A 23,115-nucleotide genomic window follows, 5' to 3' on the forward strand; every position below is an offset into this window, starting at 1 on the left:
GAAAACCAATATATTTTTGTCATTTCATTCATATACAATCCTGAGCAAATAATCTTAAACAGAACAATCCACAAGATATTGAACAAACATTAATGCCTCACACTTATGCTTTCATCTACTAGTTACAAGCCACACCAATGCGGATGAGAAAAAGGAGGATGATTTTGGACCCCATTCAAAATTTTGGGAAGCCAAAATATAAATGAATTAAATGTAACCAAATGTCACTCTGTATCTGAAGCCTCAGTCAAATCAAATCCTCTTGTTGTACGTCTTAAGATTTTCTTGTGTACTATGCTGATCTGAGTCGTTTCAGTACTATTAGGTACCACGAGCCAACATCTCATGGAAATCAATGATGGATTGCTCTCTTTCAAGCTTCATCTCTTGGCGAAACTTGGAGATGAAATCCTCAGCTCTCTCATCCACACAACGAAGGTGTGGCGAGAGAGGGATTTTCCAAGCATCAGCAGCACTAGCCGCTGCGCTTGTACTCGTCTCGCCACCCTTGATCTTCTTTTCAAGAATCTTCAGACCTGGTGCAGCAATTTGATGATGCTTTTTCACAACATTACTGCTCGTTGTTTCTTCGAGTTTCACCTTATTACCAGCTGAACTGCTGGATGCTACCATTTTTGCTAAGGAGCTGTAATGGCTAGCATGCCCTGGAAATAGTTCATCAACATATATAGCTGAAGAACTCCTGGTGTGCTGGTGGTCGTGATGATAAAAACGGTGGCGAGAACGCAAAGGGGAACGGTTGATCAGAGCATATAATTTGCAGGGAATGAAAACTCGAATGGAGTTCAAAGTATGGATGCAATATTTCTTGGTTCTTTTTATGGCTTTGGAGGTCTTTAGTTTCTGTAGTTTTGATTGGAATTTGGTTTTGAAGCTCTTCCACGCCTTCTTAGCGGGCAAAAGCTTCTTAGCCAAGTTGAAGCGGGACATTCAAGAGATCGTTGGGTATTTGGCTAGGAACTTTGGTGATTGAGTTGAGAGGATATCTTGGTACAAGGAATTGAAAAGAAAGAGGAGAAGGTTGGATTTTATTTGCTGCTTCAGTGCATAAAAATGTAAGGCTGGGTGGTTTCTAGTCTCTAGCAAAGTCCTGGTCAAGGGCATCTTTGCTCATTCTTTTCTTGGCACAAATTGCTTCATTAATTCAGGGTCGTACTACAAGATGCCTATGCAGTTCTCCTCAAATAACTAAAATGCCATTGTATTGTTTTGTTCAAGAATGAAGAAGAAGCTGATTTTGTGAACCCAAAATAGAGCATAATGACTGTAGAAGCAGAGATTGAAATTGGTGAACGCTTTTGTGACCTTTTGTTCTTTGAGTAAAAAACTACTACTAGAGTAATTAATTTTTCTTTTGGAAGCGGTTTATTGATTTATATTGATAGGGAGAAACATCTCAAGAGAGCTCATTAAAGAGTTCAATATGTAAGTCAGGAACTCAATTATGATCCAAAAACTGACGCCATTAGGTTTCAGACCCTTACTTATATATTACCTATTTTTTCTCTATCTCTCAAGCTAATGTGGGATATAACTCTTTATTCATGAATCTAAGAAATATCAGCATCGATAATATTTCTTTGGATGTGTATAAGCATTTAAGTGAAATATATTCTCCAATTTGATTGGGTCATTAGAACGCAAAAAATTTACGTGATTAAAGAATGGCTTGCTGAGATCGGGGTCAAGAAATGCTAGGTCATTTGTGGCAAAACAATTCTAACTTTCGGTAGCCTTGAAAACCTTGCTGGCCGAAGAAATCTTGGGTCCCAAGTATTGATTAACTTTATATATTCCTGCTAATGGACTTTTTTAGTGTAGTGGAGATGAGTTAGGGCCTACAACACATTGATCATTCCTTAAGAAAAGGCTAGAACGATTGAGACTTTATTTATTGCACCTGCATGCTAGTTGTGAATCTGAATGCTTCGATTTTAGAGGGTATTTGACAAAAAATTTGAAATTCGATCATTTGAATCCTTCTAGTTATTTAAATTATTTAAAGGGTATTTAAATTTGTGAATTAGTAATTATTTTAGTGTTTAAAATGTATTTAGATAATTTATGCCTTTCCTTAACGGACAAGGAAAAAAAATCGAGGTTAACACACTTTGTTGTGTGGTTTTCTTCACCTAAAAGTAGCTGGCGATGACAAAAAAGTATTGACAACCTTCCATCTTTACAGCCAGAAAAGAGGCACCCTTTATCGTGACTAATAAGAGTCAATTCCTCTTCCCTATTTCTCGTTTCAATTTTTCTTTCACAAGGAGTTCTAATCTAATAGACAAATTCCCATAAAAGAGAGTAGTTAAAAGTCTGGTCATTGGCCACAGAAAATTTTCCCTTTTCATCAGCTGACAGAAAATATCTTGACCCAAATAAATCCATCCATGATTATGATCAGAATTAAGGGTCAGGTCAATTTTATATATGGAATTGATTGTAGACCTCAACTGAATCAGCATCTTTGTCTGGAGTAATAATAAACAGTGGGATCCAGTAGCAAATGAAGCAAGGATGCTACTTAATGCTAATCTCGTCCAATTATCCAGTCAATGACATTGATTGACGATTGGAACATCTACTAATGAGCACATGTTTTTCCATTTTGAACAAATATTCATCGTGTTGTAGGAAAGCGTTCTACTAACTATCTTTGACAATAATTAGTAGTATCAATTTGTACATTAATATAAATTGGTTCCTGGAGCTTTTTCTTTTCGGGGGGTTTTCCCCCATCTTATAGGCAGCAATACTACTGCTGCTCTAAGAACGAGGCAAAATCCGTTCCATTTCAGCATTTTTTCCGTCTGTTTTGCAGGTACTGGATGTTTCATATCCTCTCCCCACGCTCCCCACGCTATCTGTCCTAGTCTACACATACTTAGGATGTATGCGAGTCGAGTCATAATCGAGTAGCTCGGTCAACGGCTTGGCTTGAACTCAGGTTGACCAAGTTCGAGCCGAGTCTCGAGCTACTCGATTGTCATTCGAGTCGAGTTTCGAACCAATATTTTGAGGCTCGGTGCTTGTCGAGCTACTCGTCGAGTCGGGGGTATTTAAATAATATATTTATAATTTAAATAATATCTATGTATTATAATTATAAAATGACCATTATGGGTATAAGTTTTACGAAATTTATAATAAACTCTTTTTTATAATAAAATTTCATAATGGCAAAAAAGTAATAACATAATTGGTCGAATCGAGTCAAAAAGCTTGATTAGGCTCGATTTGATAAAACTTGATTAAAGGTCGAGCCTTATCGAGTCGAGTTTTGAGGTGAAAGCGAGTTCCTCGAATCAAGTTTCAGGTATCGATTTTTTGTACTCGGTCAAGCTCGAGTCGAGTTCGAGCCTAGGTATATATGAGTCAAGTCGAGCTCGAGTATAGCAATACTCGAGCTCGACTTGGCTCGATTACATCCCTATACATACTCACACACTGGCAATCTCTGTTAGGTTGGGTACCAAGAAATTGACCAACAACAAGAATAATAGGGTTTTTACCGACTCAATAAAGACAATAACAAATCAAATAAATGAAACAGATAAATACAAGAAATTTTACGTGGGAAGTGACCTATGCCAACCCATCGGCCGAAAATGACCTATGCCAACCCAATACAAAAGAGGGTAACAAAAAGAGGATAGTAGATTTATTATAATAGAAAGATGAAAGAGACTACTATAACAGAGAGTACAAAAAGGAGAATACAAAACTTGGAAATAATTTCAAGACCCAAAAGGTACCTAAAACTGAAATACAAAATTTAAAATTGAAAATACAAAAGAGTTTAAATTACACAAAATACTTAATGGTCCAAAGACTCTTTTACTTTTTTTTTTAAGTTATTATTATTATTTTTTTAGTGTAAGCGAGAGGATTCGAATCCGAGACCTCTTGCTTACACTCTCTCTCCCCGTACCATCCAACCCAACCCAACCCTCCCCCTAAAGACTCTTAACTTGTTTTGCCTAATCAAAACATTTCTTAGATTGGAGCATGAGCCCCTCTAAACTTTTTTAGGCTAGTGCATACGGCACTTGGATTGGTACTTATAGCACAATTAAATTCATTTAAATCCATTATATTCGTAACCACTAGGAGAAGATATTTCTTTGTAAAATTTTTGCTGTAAGATACAAAAATAAACTCAACCATCTCCTCTCCACACACTCTCGCACATGGATGTCTATGGTAGCTACTGTTCGATCCTTGTACCGTACGAAAAGGTCGCTTGGACGGTTGGGAAGTTGACAACAAACACCATGCGAAATCAAGGCGCCACATGGTTCAGAGAGTTAGAACACATTATTGAATATGTTTTAAGGAAGGCCTTCTGGGAACTTTTTTTTTGAGCAAAATGTCCCAATGGTCCTTAAACTATTACAAAATTTAACTTTTGACCCTTTAACTATTAATTGATAAGTTTTAGCCCTCTAATTAATTAAAACATATAATTCTAGTCCTTTTGTCAACTTGAACCGTTATGTTTAACAAAAATAGCTGGACATGCCAAACAATGGCCCTCAAATTATTATAAAGTTTAACTTTTGACCCTCCAACTATTAATTGATAAATTTTACCCCTTTAACTAATTAAAACATATAATTCTAACCTTTTCGTCAATTTGAATCATCATGTCAAATAGAAATATCACCAAATGCGTGGTAAGGACATAATTGAGGAGTGTTTCATCTTCACAAGACATGTGCTAGGATAAATTTATTTACCCCATTTGACTCATAAATTAATTTACCAAATCTCCAATTGTTAAATTTGACCAAAATCAATTGAAGTCTTGGTTCGCTTTCAAGTTTGAACTTTCTGGATCTCTCAAATAATCAATTCTCTGGTGAGATTTCCCAAAACTTTACATCATTATATCTAAACCTTTTTAATTTATCAAATACGGGTTTGGCACATCCCAAATTCTTTATCAATAGATGTTTCTATTCGATATAACAACTCAAGTTGACGGAAAAGATAGAATTATACGTTTTAATTAGTTAGAAGGTTAGAACTTATCAGTTAATAATTAGAGAATCAAAAGTTAAACTTTGTAATAGTTTGAGGGCCACTAGCATTTCATGAATCCTTTATCTCTATTAAACATAATGACTTAAGTTGACGGAAGGGTTAAAATTATATGTTTTAATTAGATGGAGGGTTAAAACTTATCAATTAATAGTTTGAAGGGTAAAAGTTGAATTTCATAATAGTTTGAGAGTCATTGGGGCATTTTGCCCCTTTTTTTTTAATTCGTTTACCATCGGACTAGAAGAGTTCACTACACACCCGTCGGATTTGGAGAGCCATGCCTATGGTAATTAGTGGAAGGCAAGGTTCAAGGTTTGAACCCTTGCCTCCCACCCCGTGGCCAACTCCTCTATTGGGATTTGGATTCTTGCTAGCGTTATTTGTGTAGAAAGTTTTCGGGGGTAATTATTTCTTTTTCCTGTTATTAACCATGAACTTAAATAAAGTTCTGTTCTTTGCTCTTAATAAATTACTGTTATGTGTCTGCTCCAATATCATGGGATCTTTTTGCCAGGACTAAACCAGTTACACTAAAGCTTTCTTTTTTTATTCTATCTTTTCCGAATTTTTGAGATGATTTTACCGGGTCGTGAACTTCAGAGTTTGAGATATGAAATCGTCCACCATGCCGCTGCAGGTTGAATTATTCCCATGATACGTATTTATAACAAGGCAACATTCCAATCCTCATTTTCTGTTATGTGCTTTGGCTTAATGACATTATCATGCGTATGTCTCAAAATTGATGCATTCTTAACTTGAGAGGCCGCTTTAGGAAACATCTTCCTACTTAGCCGTGTAATTTGGGGCCAGAGTCGATCTTTTTCTCTTGTTTATGGTGATTTCTTGTTGATATAAGTTCTTATTTGCCTCACTTGCTAGTGCTCTTATTTTTTCTACTTTGCTGCATTGCTGGCTTGAAATTAAGGCTGCAAACGAATCGAGTCGCTCACGATCGGATCGCGAGCGGCTCTAGCCTAAACTCGACTCGAGCTCAAAAATACTAAATTTATTAGCTCGTGAGTCAACTCGACCTCGATTATATATATGTGTATATTTTTTTTTATTTTTTATTTTAATAATAAAATTACATATATATCACTAATAGTTTATTATTTGGTAAGAAAAATTACTATTTTATTTCTTTTTTAAAAATAAAATAATTAATTTTTTATTTTTTTAATCTCGAGCTTGAACTTGACATTTTGAACTCATCGAACTCGAGCTTTATAAAATTATGTTGAAACTCAACTCGATTATGCCGAAACTCGGCTCATTTGCACCCACCCTTACTTGAGATAATTTTACTACGTTTTGCCTATAGGTCTACAGTTTTGTTATGTTGCTCCAAATTTTACAATATGGTCACACTAATGCAACTTTAAGCCAGTTTTGAGGTTCTGTTCTACATTTAAATAAAAAAGTTGTTATCCTAGAAACTCAGCTTCTGAATTTCGTATGCAATGTCATGTAACTGTTGCTACTACTCCCCCATTTTTTTTTAGTGGATTCTTAGCTTCTAGTAAACATTGCCTTTTTTTAAAAAAATGACTTTTTTTTCTGTTGTTTTATTGGGAATTTTATATTATTAACTATCCATATGTATAAAATAATTACCTGAGAAACTACTACTCATTAACGTATTTTTAATTTCATAAAATTCTTTAACAAGTTAATTTTCAAATAAAAAAAAATTTAAAACCAATTTCCGTGAAATTTACTTTTGTTATTTGCATGAGCGGCAATCACTAATATTTACAAAGGATCCCAACATTCGCAATTTATATGTGCGGCTATTGTGTAGATCCATAAAATTTTATTTTCACCCTTTTGAAGCATACAAATTTTTCAAAACTGTCCTACGAATTACTAATAAATTGCCCCAACAATATTTTGAAAAAAATTTTATATTAGAAAGTAAAATTAATTAGCACTATAATAAGTGGCCCCAACCCATCCGTAAAGTGTGTATATATATATATTTTTTGTCATATGACCACGTGTGATATCGTGAATCACCAGACTAGTCCACACGTGTCCCACAACAACCTGTCCAACCCGTGTGGGGGTTGTTTCACCGGAGATTCGATTCTTAACATTGGTACTCATCTAACTAGGTTACTACCACTAGACCAAAGCCCCGAGGGTGATCCGTAAAATGTGTACTTCAGTGTATGGTTAATGGAAACCACATGTTCACTTGTATGTGATGCTAAAATTTTGTAAAACAAATGATTTTGTGCGAGCACAAGCCGGTAGTGTTGATAAGGACAGATCATTTTTTTTTTCATAAAAGGTTGAAAAGGTTGTGTGTTCGAGTGGATGATCATGAGAATCCCTATAACGCGTGGTTTATGACTTTAAATTCTTAGTTGCGGAAGTTTTCGATCCCAATTCGATTGTTCAAATGAGACATATTGTCAAGTAAATTTCACTGACTCAAGTCACGTATAAAATCAAAAGAACTGTCACGGAACAAGATTAGTGAATTTGACGTGAGAGGGTCTTTTATGTCTTCGATTGAATTGCATTGTCCACGACTGCACATTTGAAGCTATGGTCCATGCTATGGTGGTGACTGGAACTAAATCCACTGAACTTTTTATTATCCAAAAAAAAAAAATTATGATGTTCGATGTTACGTGCCTTCTTGTTGGTTTCTCCTGTCGCTTTACATTATGGGGCCTGGTTTTAATTGAGGCAAACAATAATATGCGGATCAAATTATGTGAAAAAACAAGTTCATCATGATTACGACGACCAATATTTGTTTGCACCTATCAAGAAACTTGACACCATGGAATGTGATGGCAGCTTTACTGATTAGAAAGCTCCATTTTTAATCCCTGATGAAGCTATCTTCTAATAAAGGAGAAAATATAATTTTTTTTTATAGAAAATGTAAAGAAACAAATAGTTGAAACGGTGAGTCAACGACCAAAAAATTTACTCATTTATACTTTTTTGTTTTAACCTTCATAGAATTCCTTAACCAATCTCTGTAAAAGTAAATCTTACAAATTACTGAGTCTGTCATCATTTGCATAGTACGTGGGCAAGTCCTTGTGTCGACTGATAATTATATGAATTGAGACCCGCAAAGAATGAGATCAAAGCTTAGACAAGACCAGATATTGTTCATGTGATTTCTCTAGTCTTCGAGATATTCTCCAAGAAATTCCAGGAAAACAACAGGGTAAAAAGGATCAAATACGGCCGCGGAGGAGGAGGAGGATTAGGAAAAATTCTCGATGCAAAGCCAAAGGGTGTGGCTCTTGGGATTCTGGGCAAGCCCATTTGTTCAGAGGGTGAAGTGGGCGCTCAAACTTAAGGGTGTTGAGTATGAATACATTGAAGAAGATCTATTCGACAAGAGCTCTTTGCTTTTGAAGTTAAATCCTGTTCAGAAATTGGTGCCTGTTCTTGTTCACAATCGAAAACCAATTTCAGAATCCATACTCATTCTTGAATATATTGATGAGGTCTGGAAACAGAACCCCTTGTTACCCCATGATCCTTATGAAAGAGCACAAGCACGTTTCTGGGCTAAATTTGCTGAAGAGAAGGTAATAAATTCTCCCTTGATCCTCGAATCTACCTTTAATTCATAGCACGGGCACGAAAACTAAAAATTGAGCATTTCTTATCACAACCCTTCGTCGTAGCAGAAGTTTTTACCAGTTCTCCACCCAAAAAAAAAAAAAATTTGTTGGCCTAGTTGAAGCAATTAGAGGAATCTCTTACTTTTGCAGCTCATGCTCTTATCTTCTCCCATGCTACTTTATAGCTAGGGGGGATGAAAGCGTTTTGCTGCATTAGAAATTGATTTTAAAAAAAGGGACTTGAGCTTCAATTGAAGCCTAATTTCGTATTGATGTTATGCATTATTCAGGTTCGAGAGTCTACATGGGATGCTTTATGTTCGAGAGGTGAAGAGCGTGAAAAAGCTGCAAAATCATCTATAGAGGCATTGGAGAAGTTTGAAGAGGAGCTGAAACTGAAAGGGACAAAGTTTCTTGGAGGGGAAACAATTGGATTCGTGGACCTTGTAGCAGGCTTTATTTCTTACCAACTGCCTGTTTTTGAGGAAGTTGGATCCATGAAAATCCTTGACTCATCAAAATTCCCAGCGACATTCGATTGGATCTACAATTTTCTCAACCATCCAGTGATCAAGGATGATTTGCCAGCAAAGGATCTGATGTTTGATTACTACGCAAAACGCAGTAAAGAAATATCTGATGAAAAAGATTCTTGCCGAAATGCTTAACAGACGCATCCCTGTTCTGGAGACGTTTTGCAGTGTTTCACTCGATAAAACTAGGCAGCTTTGTAGATGTATAAGGTACTTGTGTTGGACCTTTTTGTTGTCTGTCCAAAATAAAAGAATCTGTTGAAATCTGTATAGTGAAAGGGCTTATTAGCTGAGTTTTTTTCATCTGTGCTTCAAGAAACTGGTTGAACTGAGATATTTTTAACGAATGCAACTTCGGTACTGTAAAGGCTAAGTCTGAAATATTCTTTTGATATTTATTTGCTATACTAATGAGGTGATAAGTAGTAATGCAAATAGCAGAAGACAGAGATTAATGTCAAAGTTACTGCCTAACACTCCACTGAAGCCTAAATCTGACTGCATGTTGCAGTAAAGCCCAAAACCATTCAAAACCAGTCTGTTGGCTGAGATCACTCGTTACCAAACGGAAGGAACATTTTTGCTAGTCTTCTATATAGAAACATTAACAAGTTAAAAGAATCATTTTTCACCATGTAAACTAATCTACAAAAAATGAGAAAGTACGTATTCGAAATTTTTCAAGTATCTGCAGTAGATTGAAAGTTAAAATAATGGAAGAAAATAGAAAAGGTCAATGCAAAGAAACAAAATCCAATTTGGATGGTGATTGACTAAGGCCCAGAATCAAGGCCATTTGTTCTTCATGTCACCAGTGTATTGCTTGCTTAAATTCAACCTGATGACTTGATCTTGCTCTTTTACAAGTTCATAGATACCAGGGTTATATTTTGCAACTTCCGAATTTCCCAAGTCTCTAACTCTAAAATGGAAGAAACTGGTGGGGTTAAAGCTCTTGGGATTCTGGGTAAGCCCATTTGTTCAAAGGGTGAAGTGGGCACTGAATTCAGTGTGAATACATAGAAGAAGATACATACAATAAGAGCTCTTTGCTGTTGAAGTTGAATCGTGTTCATGGAAGGGTTCCCGTTCTTGTTCACAATGGAAAACCAATTTCAGAATCCATAATCATTCTTGAATACATTGATGGGGTGTGGAAACAGACTCACCTGTTGCCTCAAGATCCTTGTGAAAGAGCCCAAGCACGCTTTTGGGCTAAATTTACTGAAGAGAAGGTATTGACAATTTATTAATGACTGGCTACTTGATCCTTAGATTAAGACAGTCAATAGAGCCGGGTCAGCCCGAACTTGATTCGTTCGGGCCAAAAATCCAATGAACCCAACCTTTCAATGAGTAGGTCTAAAATTGAACCTAAAAATTAGGTCCGAATTAAATATGAGGTGAGAGCCAAACTTGGGCCTTATTCGACTTAAATTCGATATAGACCTGACCTTTTAATTACCTATATATATATATAATGATATATATAATATTATATTTTGATAGTATATATAATTATATATCCAAATATATTATTACTAAATACTAAATATATACAAATTATAAAATACAAAAATACATCTGAAGACTCCTTTATTAACTTTCTTGAGAGCCAATATTGATAATCCACAACTGAAACTAATTTTTCTTATTGGTTTAATAAATTTTTGTATTGACACAATATTGGTTGATTTTTTTTTTTCTTAAAACACAAATCATCAAGCATATTTGGATTCAAATCATAAAGGTATGAGGAAGTTCCAATCGTTGAAGTTGTATTGGCTTATGACCCATGTTTTATTACCATTTTCCATGTATTTTGAACGAACTAAATATAAATATTGTTGAAAAGTTCTTCGTTTATTTACTTTACAAGAACTGTTGCTTGTTTATGTTTAGTTTTAGTGTTATAATCTTGTGAATGTTAAATTAATTTTACAATGTAATAGTTATAGCAATTATATTAAGAAAATTGAGGAGTAATAAGTGAGATTGAGCTAAACCCGAATAAGGATCAAAATTCGAATATTTTGTGAGTTGAGTATGATCTTCACATTTATTAATTCGAAACTCATGATCCGAAATTCGAAAGTGTTACAAATTAAATGGGTTGAATCTGAGCTTATGAAAGCCCAACTCATATAGCCCGATTGGCAGGCCTACCTTAGATGTGCCTTAAATTCTAAAGAGGGCATTTTCAATCCAATCCAATTATGACTTGCATTCCTTAAAGTCCAAATTAAAAAGTAAAAATAACATAAAATGGTCAATGCCATACAATATCATAATTTTGATGTCGTCATGCATGATGTGTCTCCATAATAATAGTCAAATACGATGATCACAAACTTTAGCTCTTCCAACAAGACTATTAAATGCCAGTGCCCAAGCACGGTAAGACTACCAAGTCTAAATGGAAGAAAATCAGGGAGTGAAGCTCTTGGGATTTTGGGTGAGCCCATATGTTCTAAGAGTGAAGTGGGCACTGAAACTGAAGGGGATAGAGTATGAACACATTGAAGAAGACGTATTCAACAAGAGCCCTTTACTTTTGAAGCTGAATCCTGTTAAGGGACAAGTTCCTGTGCTAGTTCATGATGGAAAACCAATACCAGAGTCAATTGTAATCCTGGAATATATTGATGAAGTGTGGAAACATAGTCCTTTGTTGCCTCGAGATCCTTATGAAAGAGCCAATTCTCGTTTTTGGGCTAAATTTGCTGCAGAAAAGGTAATTAACCTTTTTGCTTGCTGTCTTGATGATCATTACCAGAATAACTTCCTTTGTGTGCAACTTAATTTTCTTGATGAAAATCATTTTCAAACTTCGGCTAACTCTCTACCAATTTAATTTGCAACCTAAACTAACTTGCCACATGACAGATCACTGTAATAGCAGACTAGCTTATTAGTTGCCATAATCTGTATTAGTTCAATAATCGTGCCTTAGTATTTCATTTAAAGAGTCTATTGTTGAACAATTGTATCCTAAGTTATGCTTCATCATTATGTCTTGTTAATGTAGCTTCAAGCATATGCATGGGAAGCTCTATGTTCAAGAGGTGAAGACCACGAAAGAGCCATAAAAGCATCTATGGAGGCCTTGGAGATGATGGAAAAGGAGCTAAATGGGAAAAAGTTTTTTGGAGGAGATAAAATTGGTTTTGTAGACCTTGTGGCTGGCTTCATTTCTTACCAACTCCCCGTGTACGAGGAAATTGTTTCGATGAAAATTCTTGACTCGTCAAAATTCCCAGCTATCACAAACTGGATCAATAATTTTCTCAACCACCCTCTGATTAAGGAAGAGTTGCCACCAAAGCATAAGATGCTTGCTTACTTTTCCAACCGACGCAACGTTATACTGGTTCAGAATTCATCAAACAAGTGATCAAGAACTAAAACATGTAGGGAATGATAATTTTATGTCCTAATAATGTTTTCCTCTTGATCAGTATGTACAATGTGCATTTTTGCTTTCATTTGCCTTGGAAACTCTATGTTCTGATATATTGTATCTACTTGATAATCCACTATATACTACAATTTTCATTCAAATAATCAAATAAAGCATTAGTTCTTTTTCATTAACAGTTTGTTAATCATCAAAATTAGAATATTAAAGACAGAACTATCGACTACTGTCTTTTACTGTGATGAGCACATAATTTTCAGGTAAAAGGAGAAAAAGAGCATGAGATCAGTGTTGCATTCCAACCGAATTGCTGTGTCTTGAGTATTTGGGCACTTGAAATGCATCATTTTAAATATGATGGGCTAAAAAAAGGATGTTGTCCGGATGTAAGGAACCATTTGTGCAATTTTCCCTTTCAGGATTTTCTATCACTTCTCTTTCTACACTAGAATTTTACTCGTGCCTTAGCATGGTCTTTTTTTTTATTTATTGTGGATTTATACAAATATAAATAATTTAAATACAAAAGTTAACAACAATTCTACATATTCATCTATATCAACTTTAAAAAAATTAATGAATTTTAAACATTCAATTATTTACTAATTTTAAAAAATTTGTTTACATACTTTTCACTATGATATGATAGTATACATCAAATCATGTACCCCATATCAAAAACTTGGTAGATATTCCTTTTTTACAAATATTCTTTTAGATAATTTAAAATTTTATAATGACCATAAATCTAGAAATATATATTCATATTTAATTAAGTAGAAAAAAATCCAGCAATTCATTTTTCTTCATCGATAAATATTCAGTTTCCAACAATATTGATAAATTTGTCAGTGTAACAATTAATTCTCTTTTTTACACTAAATTAATTCAAAATTCAGGGAAGAAATGATAAACAATTTGAATGCTAATTAACGGTATGGTAGTGAAAGAAAGTAATTTGGGATATGTAAGGTTTCAATAATTGTGATTAAGGAAGTAATTTGGGATTTGTAAAATTTTAATAATTGTGACTTGAGAAAAGTTTTGCTATAGTTCTATATGTAATAATTTGATAGAAAACAGAATCATTAAGATAAGATTAGTTGTTTTTTAAAGTTATTTTAAAATTAGAGATAATTTTTAAACATATAATATAATCCAAATAGAATTTAATATGGGTAAAAACCAAGTGGCCCCGAACCCGTTAATTCTCTTCAATTAGGCATGCCACATAGGAGTGAGAAACAACTCTGATTAAAAATAACTACTTTCATATATATATATATATATATATATATATATATATATATATATATATATATATATATATATATATATAGATGGTTAGTGTTCATGTTCATGGCTTAATTTGTATGACATGTTATGAGTTAAGAAGTTCTCCTCTTATGCAATGAAAATTAGTAACTTTATTAGGCGTTTAGGACCCTGTTTGATGTTAATAAGAAATTTTGATGCATCTAAGTCTAAATAATAGAATGCTTAAGAAAATTAAGCATGGCTTAATTTGTAGAGGAATGTGAATGCTTATTACTTTTATAATTTTCCTGGCTTTCTGCATGCCATTCTAATGTAACATTAGTGTCAAGATCAGACAAGAAATGAAGGAAGAAATTAGGCATAACAAAATGGAGAAGTGTTGGAAGAAAGCTAGAAGAAAAAGAAAACAACTAGTGGTTGACGAGAGTCACACGACTGATGAGGGTCAACTGCATTCTACTGTTCTTCCTTCATCTCCTCAGCAGGTATTATGCACTTTTACATCTCTGCTGTTTATGTCAGACATGCTTATGGAAGGTGAGGCATGACTAATTTGTTCATTGTTGGGTCCATTGGCTTTCACTTTCAATTTCTTGAAAGGAAAATTGCTATGGTCTGTTTATCTCTGCAATGGAACAGCAACCTTGATGGCTTTTCAAGAGCCAAAACTGATTACTGATGGTCGCAATCTACCATTGCATTAAAATCTAGATGACACATCACAAACTTTTGTTGCTTTTGATATTTTCAATTTTTGGGGATGCTAGAGGTTTTGTGTTGCATTTTATGGAGGTTATTATAATAGGCGCTATGGCGATTCAGTAGAATTTCCAGTTCCCTTAGGTTACAGTCCTTCTCTACTCTCTAGAGATCTTTAGGCGCCGTATTGATATTTTGTGTTGATAACTGATAAAGCTCCCAATCCAACCTCAACCTATGAAGAATTATAAGGAAAGGGAACTTTTCAAAGTTCATACCTCTTATTGTGATTACATAAAAAGGCGTTGATAGTTTCAACAGTCAATAATCCAACAATACCGGTTGAAAAATGGTTATAAATGGATCATCAAAAAGTTGGCAACAATGATAATTACATTGGTGGTTTTAACACTGTAAAGTGTAAAACGTGGATCTGGAATCAGATTTATGATGGATAGAGAGTTCTTATCATAAAATGCTGAATGAGAAGCAGACACTATTTAGTAGTACTTTTGTTGTCATCAAAGCTAATGTCCTCTGGCTTTATGCTGAAGAGGGTGTTGATCTTGTGATAAAAGGTACTTCTGGTGAACAAATTCAAGATTTCCATGACAAGACTAGTAAGAACATCAAGAGTCCAAGATGCAAGTTTCTTTCCCTCTGTATTGTCCTTCAGCACTGAAATTGAAATTGTGTTCTATTGGTTTCTCATTAGATTAATAGCTTTTATTTTGGTATGTCTATACAGGATATGGCAACTCCGCCTCCAAAGCACAGATATCTGACTTGAAGATCAAGTGCAGTCCCAAACCAATGTGCAAGTTGTACGGCTTCCCCCAGATATTTACTTCAGAACCAAATGGGAACTCCCAAAACATGTTTTGTCACGGAAAAGAGGAGTCTGCTAGAGGCAAAAAAGTACGCCCCATCCAGCAAGCAGAGAGATACTGGCTTTTGAACATTGTACTTCAGAATTCCCTCGGCAAATCAGGTAATGCTATGTTAAAGCCAGTGTAAAGGCTAAATTGTTTATGTTAGTTCATATCATTTGATTCTTCTATGGCTGAGGATCAGCTGATAATACTTTCTTCTTTGCTTCTTATTGAGACTAAAATTTGGAAGTACTTGGTAATCAGGCCTGATCATGTACTACAAGTCTCAACTGAATCAGAAGACTCCTCTGCTTCAATTGGGAAGGACAGGCTAGAAGTGGAATCTTTGTGTAATCTTTATTGTAGCTAAGAATAACTGCAAATATTTGGAGAATTAGTCTATGCAGCAAAGTAACTTGGGGTACTGGAGAGACCGCCTAAACAACATAGATTAAGTTCGTATTGTACCTTTCCTTTTATTTGAAGTTATTTCATCGAAGCTCCAGTGAACTTTCTACACAAATTCTTACAGGAATGGTGTTATGTTATCTTCAAGAATATGCAGGGTATCTTGGAGTTCCAAAACTAAAGAACATGACTGAGCTGTAAAATCATCAATAGAGGACCTGGAGGGAATGGAACAAGAACTGAATGGGAAAATTTTACATTAATTATCATAGTTTATTATTGACTCATGGTCACCAAACATCAAACTTCTCGCAATCAACGCCAGTAGTAAGGCTAGGATTGCCATGTCTTTACATCCATTGACCATTTTATTTTGGAATTAGATTCACACATATAGTTGGTAGACCATGCATGGACTAATATACGATTATTTTTACATAATTAGCTCAAGCAACTTCTCTTTTTCCCTGCTGAGACTGCTCACTCAAAAGCAAAGCCTCCTGTCTTCCATACTTCAATTCCTCAGCTTCCTCGCTGGAAATTTGGAAAGAGCTCCTCAAAACTTCCTCAGGAATTGCTCGAAATGCCGAAAGTCTTCCAACAAGTGGGTTAATCATGGCATTGTCGTTCGTCTTGAATGCAACGTACTCAAATCCTTGGTTTCCAGCTTTCTTGATCACAGCAAAGTATTGTGGCACAATTATTAGCTGACCCTGTTTTACTTCATCGTCAAAAACTTTGTTTCCTTTGTGATCCACCACCTGAATTCTTGCATTTCCTCTAATCACATACAGGGCACTATGTGCATTGATATTCCAGTGTGGTGCAAAAATGGCATTCTGCAATTACCAAACAACAAACTCAACCACTCATTTCACGTCACAAAATTTATGTATTAATGCTATTGTGTTTGCTTACGCTGTAGAGGAATCCTCTTTCTGCACTAAGTTGGAGGCTGCTGAGGATAGGAATCTTTTGGCTATTAACAGTGGTAATGCGGCCAGCACGAGGATTGAATACATCAGCCTCTTGGGGGAGGCCAATGTTTTCACTAAGCTTCACCGTGCACAAAGTTTCCTCAAGTCCGTTGGATCTCCATCCTCTTCCAACACCATGTTGTTGCTGCTCCTGCTGTTGTTGGGGTTGTTGCTCTTGCTCACTATATTCAGGCAGGAACAGTTGAAGTTTTTCAGCTCGGACTGTGCTACCCCTTTGATCTTTCGGACCCTTCAATTTCTGTATTATTTTGAGGTCAACATTGAAAGCATCAGCCAAAAGTTGGTCATCAAATCCTGAGAAGATGTTTCTATGCTGCTGCTGCTGGCCTTGATGGCCTTCCTTTCCACCACCCTGTTGCGGGTTTCCGGCTAGGAAAAATTTCTGAAAGTATAAAATTTTTTTTTTATTAAGATGGTACCGCAATAAAATATGCCCAGAAAGAGATTATTTTTTGATTAATACTTGGCAAGTTTGGATTGAAAGTTTTCTTACCCTGGACTGCAAATCAAGCTGATTAGCCTCATTGGCAACATCAAGAAGTGCGACAGTGACAAGTGGAACATCTCCATCATTATATGTCCACTGAGTGAAACCAGGAAGCAATATAAGGACATCTCCTTTTTGGAACCTTCTGAGCTTCTGATGGCGGTCTGGAAACCTTTGCCTTCGCCCTTCCTGACCACCTTTGGAACCTTGCTCTTGGCCTTCTTGCCCTTTGCCCGGCTGTTCCTGACCACCCCAAAATGATTCACCCTGGGATTCAAATGTTTCAGCACAACCAGGGATCACAGTGCCTTGAACACCGGTACCTGCATTATGCCAAAATGATTAAATCATGAAAAAAATCAATAATACGATCATTAAGAAGAAAATAGAAAAAAACTTCCAGAAATAATGGAAAGATGGGAAATGAAACTTGCCTTCGACAACGTAGACGAATTTAGGCACGTTAGAGTAATGAGGCAAACGAAGGCCCTTAGGTTGGACAGTGTTACGCTCAAATTCCACACCAGCGCACCCAAATTCTGGATTATTAGAATCCCAGAATTCAGTTAAACCAGCCTCTGATGGGAACCTGAAGGATGGTTCTTGTGCATTAAGCTTCTGAATATCGCACTGAGTTTTACCCCTGAGCCTTGGCTGTGGTCTCCCTAGTTGAGCCAAACAGCCGAGGAACAAAAGAACGTACAAGGAAAGAGAAATCATATGAGAGTGAGCCATTCTCTGACAACAGAGGAGAGTGTAGTGTGTTTTTGTGGTGAGGGGATGCGGCGATTAGAGCTTGGAAATGGCTCCTTTTATAACATGTAATGGAAGATGAGGAATCGACACGTCAAAATTTTCATTTTACACTTGGCTACTCAGTCTTGTGCATGGCTGATGAAGATGAACACTTCTTTACACCAAAGATGATGTGTAAGCCTTGGTGGCAATGAGTTTCTGACATGTATTGTTCAATCTTTTGTGTTTGTATTTGCATGAAATTTTTGTACTTTAGCAATGGCATGGTAAGGTGCATTATCTGCTACGATGGCTTTTGATGAATCAAACCCCAAATCAAACACACATTCATCTTGGGATCTTTCAAGATGTGATATGGAAAGATGATCACTACTGCTGCGTATTACATCACACCTATCATCTTCTGCTTTTAAGTTTCTAGCACCTATCTATCTTCATCGATTTTTATTCACCTTTATTGAAGACAATTGGTTTACACTTCTAGGCAAATGACTGTTGCAGTTCATAATTTCAATGCCTGGAATAAATATCTGTTAAACAATTACCGTTTCTAGTCTAGTGGCATGTAATTAAAGGCATTCTACAGGGAAATTCCATGATTTAAAATCTTTATTAGCAAACAAAAGACAGCCAATCCATGTTGGATCAAACTAAAAGATAGAGCAAGAAACCTAATAATGACATGGAATAGAGTTTTACGTCTAACAATTGCCACAGACTCAGTTGACTGCTTTACATCTATGATTTTGACTTATGTTCTTTGAAAAGGTTGCTCATCTACATCGTTTTCCGCTGTAATACATCAATAAACCAGCTGTATCGTGACCCATTGTATCTGCCGCTTGGGTAGAGGTTAAATCTCCCTCTATGCATTTCCTCTATCCTTCCCCTTGTAGGTAGGCTTGTACTCCAAAAGAAAAGAGGAAAAAAAAAAAAGTACGAAGTTGATTCCACTGACATTTGTATCAAATTCAATATTTGAGCAATAATGATCATCAGCTTCTAGAAATGATCCAAGTCCAAGCTATTGATTCCAGCCTCCCACAGTGTGTCTGAACAAATTTCAAGATAGTGATATGATAGCCAAATCATGGACAAAAAAAGTTGCTTGGGAAGACTGTCTTAACCCCAGTTCCAGAGTTAGATCATTCAATGGTTCTCTAATCTATTCCATTCTAACATTGTTTAGTTGAGTTTTTGTCTATGTGTAATTTCAGTTTCAATTACTCAACTTTGCGTGTTTAGTGTTATAATCATTAGTGCTTTTGGTACACCGATGGTGCTTATGTCAAAAATATGTAATTAATAATTTTTAATAATCCACTATTATATGTAGAATCATGTTAGAGCATATATATGCTTTTCTCAAAATTTATAGATATGATTCTTTTTTGGTTTTTTAGGAAATTATTGTACTTAAAATCATGGTAAAGAAATAGAGTGGAAGTGAGCTGATATGCTTAAGATCATGGTTGGAAAAAGTGGTGGACCCAAATTGATAAATACACAAAACCCACAGAAACAATAAAAAAAAAAAACGATATTGAGGCAAAGGAAAATTTTCTATTAATCATAACAAGGCTCTGGCTACACCATGCAGAACACAACGGAGGTGACTACTTCTTCTTAAGGCTAAAAAAGACGGACGCAACGGCTACACATCAAAACCCCTTGGCGGCTAACTTCTATTACTAACTCTACTAGTCATAGGAAATTCAATCCCATGTGACCACCCTACCAACCAACAATACTACTACCAATCCCACATGACAGCATAAACAAATAATAAAGGCTTGGTTTGTGTTTCTATATTGCCTCCATTAAACGAATCTCCTCTAACTTGGACATGCCTAACATATTCTTCAACTTGACAAAAATCTCTATCTTCAATGTCTTGGTGAAAATGTCAGCCACTTACTATTTAATTCTGCAATAATCAATTTCAACCTCTCTCTCTCTCTCGAACCAACTCACGTGTGAAGTGATATTTGATGCCAATATGCTTGTTACATCCATGAAGTACTAAATTCTTGGACAATTCAATAGCTGACTTACTATCACAATAAATTTTCGTAAGATCAACCTGCTTGTATTGTAGAATACCAAACATGCAACGTAACCACAAAACTTGATTAGCACTATTAGCCGCTGCAATATACTCTGCTTCCGCTGTAAACAATGCAATCACCTGTTGTTTCTTTGAACTCGAGGAAAATACGTCAGAACCAATAAAAAATGCATAACTTGAAGTACTCTTCTTCTCTATTGTATCACCTGCTCAATCACTATCAGTGTAGCCAAACAATTCAACTGGATAATTTTCTGAATAAAAAATGCCAACACTGTGAGTACTTTCAATATATTTCAAAATCTTCTTAACCGCCTGCAAATGTGACTGACGTGGATTTTTCATAAACTTGTTAATCACACCAACAGCAAAATTGATATCTGGCCTCGTAGACGTCAAATATCTCAAATTTTCTACCAAACTTTTAAAGTAGCTAGGATTTACATATCCATAACTGTCATATTCTTCCTGTCTGCCACTCCATTTTGTTGGAAAATGTACCTGGTAGTCAATTGATGATATATCACATTTTTTTCAAAAAAATCATCACACAACAAATATTCCTGACCCCTATCTGTTCTCAAAATTTTAATTTGACACCCACTTTGTCTTTAACAAAAGTTTTTAAAATTTTAAAAATATCACAGGCATTATATTTTTGTTTCAAAAAATATACCGAGACCTTTCTACTGAAATCATCAATAAAGGTAATAAAATACCTGCAACTACCATTAGAAGAAACCATAGTGCACAAGTCTGAGTGAATAATTTCTAATGATTTTTTGGCCCTCCATGATTTGTCAATCTAAAAAGCATCCCTCTATTACTTTCTCAAAACGCATATATCACAGATTCTAACAGGATTTCTAATATTAGGCAATCTACCAACCATTTTTTTACTGGTCAAAAGTTTCAAATTGTCAAAATTCAAATGGCCAAATTATATATGCCATAACTAATTACTATCTTTTATCACCGTATTCAAACAAAAAAATTGATAGAACTCAAATTCAATGCAACTAAGCGATTTGAAATCATTGATACACTAGCAATTATTCCAATATTTTTATAAAAAAATGGTACAAGTACCATTCGGATACTAATATCATATTTTTTCTCAGACAATTGGCTCATACTCAACAAATTATGATGCAACCCAAGAACATAGAAAACATCAGAAAAAAATTAGTAGACCCATTTTTCAAACTAATAGAAATTTTTTCAAATTTTACTTCACCATGGACAGATACATCAAGTTCAACAAATAATTCTTTCTTGCCAGATATACAGTTACTGCAACCCGTATCCAAGTATCATTTATTTTTATTAACTAGATCAACAGCATTACAGGCTAATAATGAAGTCTCAAATTTTTTATTATTATTCTACGTCTGATTGTCAACAGCATTAGATTGAAAATTTCTGTCTATTTTTTTTTTTTCAAATCTACATTCAATTTGTCTATGACCCAAGTTTTCATAATTGTAGCATTGAATTCTCTGTCCAAAATTATTCTAATTGAAATTATTTTCTCTGCCAAAATTACCATCTCTGTCTCTATCAAAACCACCTCTAAAATTAAAATTATTACCTCTACCATGTTTAGGATTTAATGTATCGTCTTGACCTCTATTATTGTTCCCATGACTACCTCTGTTATTGTGACCACCTCTATTATTGTAACCACCCCTGTTCATCTGATTGGATTCACTTTGCTCTCTGACATTATTATTGTCTTTCAAATTCAATTGCATCTGCAACGCCTTCTCTACTGTATCCTTCTCCGGGGTATCCTCCAATTTCTTCTTAATTCTTTGTTCATGCAGAATTAATGATCCATCCAAATTTTCAATATTCAAATTCTTCAAATTTTTTATTTCCTAGATTATAGCTACCACATGATCCAATTTCGTGAGTAAGGTATTGAAAACTTTTTCAATAAATGTTCTGTTCGGAAAGTTATACTAATTGAGTTTTATCTCGTTTTTAATATCTTACAAACGAAAAAAATATAATTCAATAGATTCCGACTTCTCTATAGTCACACATTCGAATTTCCTGTTCAACATCATCAAATTATTTTGCCGAATCCTGTCAATTCCTATGTATGTTTCTTTCAATATATCCCAAGCCTCCTTTGTCAGTCGTAGCAATTTTTTCAAAAACTAACATGTCAATTGCCTGATGAATCTATGACAAAGCCAAGCTATCTTTTGCCTTATCATTCTCGCTAGCATTCTAAGCAAGTGTAGATTCAATATATCATAATTTACATGCCTTAAGATGAGTTATCATCTATTTCTACCAAAAATTGAACTTTGCCTTTGTTTTGAATTTTTTGACAAAACAGACAATATTGGGGTTTGGATTTGCCATACTTCAATCTATCATAATTCTGGTACCACTATGATGGACCCAAATTGCTAAAACCACAAAATCCACAAGAATAATTAAAAAAATGATATTGAGGCAAAGGGAATTTTCTATTAATCAAACAAGGCTCTGGCTACCCCATACAAAACACAATGAAGGCTACTACTTCTTCTTAAGGCTAAAAGACGGACGCAAGGGCTATATATCAAAGCCTCTTGGCGGCTAACTTCCATTACTAACTCTACTGATCGTAAGAAATTCAATCCCATATGACCACCCTACCAACCAACAACACTACTACCAATCCACTAACGTCACACGGCAATATAAATAAATAATAAAGACTTGGTTTGTATTTCTATAAAAAGGACAAAATAAAATAATTTGAAAACTAATTTTAGAGAACGTTTTTAGTATAATATCAAGTGATATGTATGATTTACACCAAAGAAATTCTCCCATTATATATAGTATAAATAATTAGATGATTATGTGTTTTGATTTGGTTAAAGTCATGTTCGAAGCCAAGCACAAGAAAACTCGAATGGAATATACC

The 23,115-nt window shown here is 35.0% G+C and overlaps 3 protein-coding genes across 3 annotated transcripts; 1 reads left to right on the top strand and 2 right to left on the bottom strand.

Moving 5' to 3' along the window:
* Positions 1-1,205, bottom strand: LOC113735388 (uncharacterized). The gene has a single exon (XM_027262399.2). It carries the CDS (start codon positions 949-951, stop codon positions 322-324), a length of 630 nt encoding a protein of 209 aa, XP_027118200.2. The 5' UTR covers positions 952-1,205; the 3' UTR covers positions 1-321.
* A 6,850-nt stretch (positions 1,206-8,055) lies between these two features.
* Positions 8,056-12,792, top strand: LOC140004398 (uncharacterized). Its single transcript, XM_072084050.1, has 5 exons — positions 8,056-8,633; positions 8,960-9,334; positions 10,213-10,437; positions 11,619-11,936; positions 12,231-12,792. The coding sequence occupies exons 1-5, from the start codon at positions 8,319-8,321 to the stop codon at positions 12,594-12,596; spliced, it is 1,599 nt and encodes a 532-aa protein (XP_071940151.1). The 5' UTR covers positions 8,056-8,318; the 3' UTR covers positions 12,597-12,792.
* A 3,325-nt stretch (positions 12,793-16,117) lies between these two features.
* LOC113734292 (11S globulin seed storage protein Ana o 2.0101) lies at positions 16,118-18,169 on the bottom strand. Its single transcript, XM_027260777.2, has 4 exons — positions 17,797-18,169; positions 17,369-17,685; positions 16,796-17,257; positions 16,118-16,716 (listed from the first exon to the last, which is right to left on the bottom strand). Exons 1-4 carry the CDS (start codon positions 18,095-18,097, stop codon positions 16,324-16,326), a joined length of 1,473 nt encoding a protein of 490 aa, XP_027116578.2. The 5' UTR covers positions 18,098-18,169; the 3' UTR covers positions 16,118-16,323.
* Positions 18,170-23,115: the final 4,946 nt, after the last annotated feature.

This window comes from Coffea arabica, chromosome 3e, assembly GCF_036785885.1.
Source record: "Coffea arabica cultivar ET-39 chromosome 3e, Coffea Arabica ET-39 HiFi, whole genome shotgun sequence".
In the NCBI taxonomy this organism is placed as follows: Eukaryota; Viridiplantae; Streptophyta; class Magnoliopsida; order Gentianales; family Rubiaceae; genus Coffea; species Coffea arabica.

Bases quoted from the DNA above. Each gene is read 5' to 3' on its own strand.
- LOC113735388 (XM_027262399.2), bottom strand. From the start codon at position 951: ATGTCCCGCTTCAACTTGGCTAAGAAGCTTTTGCCCGCTAAGAAGGCG.
- LOC140004398 (XM_072084050.1), top strand. From the start codon at position 8,319: ATGCAAAGCCAAAGGGTGTGGCTCTTGGGATTCTGGGCAAGCCCATTT. The intron at 10,438-11,618 runs GTATTGACAATT...TACCAAGTCTAA, and splicing joins CTAAATTTACTGAAGAGAAG to ATGGAAGAAAATCAGGGAGT. The intron at 11,937-12,230 runs GTAATTAACCTT...TTGTTAATGTAG, and splicing joins CTAAATTTGCTGCAGAAAAG to CTTCAAGCATATGCATGGGA.
- LOC113734292 (XM_027260777.2), bottom strand. From the start codon at position 18,097: ATGGCTCACTCTCATATGATTTCTCTTTCCTTGTACGTTCTTTTGTTC. The intron at 17,686-17,796 runs GCAAGTTTCATT...GGCATAATGCAG, and splicing joins ATTCGTCTACGTTGTCGAAG to GTACCGGTGTTCAAGGCACT. The intron at 16,717-16,795 runs GTAAGCAAACAC...TGGTAATTGCAG, and splicing joins AAAGAGGATTCCTCTACAGC to AATGCCATTTTTGCACCACA.